General features: G+C 34.0%; 1 protein-coding gene across 1 annotated transcript; it reads left to right on the top strand.

Moving 5' to 3' along the window:
- The first annotated feature begins 2176 nt into the window (after nt 1-2176).
- Nucleotides 2177-2886, top strand: LOC102665635 (BON1-associated protein 1). Its single transcript, XM_006583276.4, has one exon. It carries the CDS (start codon nt 2269-2271, stop codon nt 2758-2760), a length of 492 nt encoding a protein of 163 aa, XP_006583339.2. The 5' UTR covers nt 2177-2268; the 3' UTR covers nt 2761-2886.
- Nucleotides 2887-3170: the final 284 nt, after the last annotated feature.

The following is a 3170-nucleotide window of genomic DNA, read 5'->3' on the forward strand; positions in this document are numbered from 1 at the left end:
AGCGTGGGACCAAGTTTTATTTGAGACGGCACGTCAGCTGCATTGCTTGCAGGTGACTCTAGAGCCATCCACATATATCTTTTTATTTTTATTGACTTCCCTATTCTTGTTAATGTTTTCTTTTTCTTTAACTTTCCTATTATATTCCTCCTACTCCAGAATATTAAATATTCAATGCGAAAAAGACTTTTAAAAAGGCTATCAAGTCAGGCTAGACTTTTAAAAAGGTCAGGCCAAATCAAAATAAAAATATTTGATAGACTATAAATCAGATTCAGACCTCAAAAATTTATCGTGAGTTAAGCTCAGACCTTTTAAAGCCTGACCTAATCTATTTCCACCTCTATGGCTAAGTGAATCATGAATTTAATAACATTTTTATCATGCACTTCGCAATTTTAAGTTGGACAATCAAACATGCATGTTTCACGATGACTTTTGAAACCAACACATTGTTGTATACCATTCTACCAAACGCTGGGTCCTTTGTTTTTGAGATGTGTAGTTTTTGCTCCTGTTTTTCTACGAAAATAATTTATATCAATTACACGAAGTTTTATTGCAATGATGACACAATGTTGCAAGACACGTACTGCAACGTAAGGTTTGTGCTAAACCAAAGTGCAGGACTTAGCTTTTCCTCCTAAGTCCCAGACTTTAGGAGGAGTAAATGAGGAAGTTCCCTTTTAAATTTTAATTTCAATTTACTCCCAAAAAACAAATTTATCGTAATAATAATAACATTGACAAGAGAAATATTGAAAGTGATATTTTTATTCATTTTTAAATAACAAATTTATCGTAATAATAATAGCAATGAGGAAGTTCCCTTTTAAATAACAATATATTATAAATTTTTTCTCCCAATAATAAATTGCCAAATAAAAATGTTAAAGGACCAAAACTAAAAGTTCTCACTTAAAAACTAAAACTAAAAATAATGATAATTGTATAAATTACATAAATAGGTTAACCAAAATTTTATGATATATTTTTTTTTATAGAAACTACCAATATAATTAAAAGAAAAGAATTGCATCGATGTTGATAAATACTTTATAAAAGTAAGATATAAAAAAATTAGGCAAAATTGTAAAATTTGTCTCCCATTTTATCTCCAATTACGGATTTGGTTTCTCATTTTCTCTCCAATTATGGATTTGGTCCCCCTATAATTTAATTCACAAATTTGATCCCCAATTTTATAAATCCCTGCAAAATTGGTCCTGAAAGTCCAATTTGGACATTGGCCGTTAACCTCAGACGTTGACTGCCACGTGTCAATGACACATGCCAACGTCTGAATGGTTCCCTGTAAATGCTTCATTTTTTTAGGTAAAATTACATTTTTGATCTCCCTAGAGTTTAATTCACACATTTAGTCCCCCAGTTTTATAAATCTCTTTATAAATTATTCCTGCAACATTGGTCTTTTCAATGGTTTAGTCACTGGTGCTGGAGACATGGTAGGTCTTGATAAATAAATCTCGCACTTCTTTTTCATCGCAAGTTTTTCACTCACTTGGAACTTAGAGAAAAATCACTCTTTGTCTCTCTCCCACTTCCGGGGTTGTTCAACTTGGGAAAGTGGCACTTGAATCTCAACCTGAGCCTGAAATTTTCAGATCTCTTAGTTTAACAGGTTCTGTAATAACCCCCTATTTTTTTTTCTTTTTTTGCTCCCCCATGCGGTATTATGTGTATACGACTGTTTAAGTGACTTATGTATGACAATGGTATTTTTGTTTGAAATTTGAAATACAACTTCTTCATTAATGAAATTTGACTGAATTTATAAAGGGATTTATAAAACCGGGGGACCAAATGTGCAAATTAAATTATAAGGGGATCAAAATCGAAATTGGAGTAAAATTGGGGAATCAAAAGTACAATTTTACCTATAAAAAATGAAGTTTTTTCAGAGAACCATTCAGACAGTGATACGTGACATTAACATGTAACAGTCACACGTGACAGTTAACGTTTGAGGTTAATAGTCAACGTCCAAATCGAACTTCTAGGATCAATTTTGTAGGAATTTATAAAATTGAGAGACCAAATTTGTGAATTAAATTATAAGGGGACCAAATCTAAAATTAGAGATAAATTGGGGACCAATTGTGTAATTTTGTCAAAAAGTTATTGGCTGTATATTTTTTGCGGCGCAACGGTGAAGTTTAAAAACTAGGCGCAACCGCACCTTTTCTTTATTCAATTCTGATACATCATCCAAATCTGGTTTCACAGGTAAATCACAATCCCCAGTTCATGGCAACCAAACCAAAAGTTCTGGAGCTAACTGTTTTGTCCGCGGAGGGTCTCCACGTAAGGGGTAAACCGGCGAACAAGAACGTGTTCACGGTGGTTCGCGCGGAGTCGTTAACGAGCCACACGACGGCGATGGCAAACGGGAACGAGAACGGGTTCCACACGTGGAACGAGAAGTTCAGGGTGGAGTTGGGGCCGCAAGCGAGGTGCTTGACGATTGAAGTGAAGTGCAAGACGGAGACCGGAGTGGTGAGAGACATCGGAGTGGCGAGAATAGCGGTTTCGGATTTTCTTGGAGGGTCGGTGCCTGATCATAGCTTGCAGTCTTTGTGTTACAGGTTGAGGGATTGGGATGGCAGAGAAAACGGAGTCGTTAATTTCTCCGTCAGGGTGGCGGTGCCGCCGGCTGCTGCTGAGAATGATTGTTCGTCGTCTTCTGGTGGAGTTGTTACTGCCATTCCGGTTTATTTGAATAACTCAATCGACAACTAGCACAAGCAAAATAAGCAACTAGATCTATTGGAATAGGGTTACTGCTTCGTATTACTTTTATTATTATTATTGTTTGGTGAAAAACAATTTGGTGTACACACATTGATGTCGATTTGATTTTTTCTAGTCACCCATGTTGATTTGACTCTGAATCATCATATCATCTCAAATGAGTTATTTAAAGTTAAACAGTGCTATTTAAATATTTTTTTCCTATTAGAATTGATTATTTGATTAATGTGTTTCTTGAGTGAATTACTTAATTGATTATTATAATTTTTTTTTCAATTTAAAATTTAATAAAACTTAAGCTAAGTATTTATTTAGTAATTTTAACATTAGAGTAAATTTTTATGTAATTTTTTTTAATATTATTGTCATTATAAAACTCATAAATTTAAGATAAATAA

Source organism: Glycine max, chromosome 7 (assembly GCF_000004515.6).
Source record: "Glycine max cultivar Williams 82 chromosome 7, Glycine_max_v4.0, whole genome shotgun sequence".
Taxonomy (NCBI): domain Eukaryota; kingdom Viridiplantae; phylum Streptophyta; class Magnoliopsida; order Fabales; family Fabaceae; genus Glycine; species Glycine max.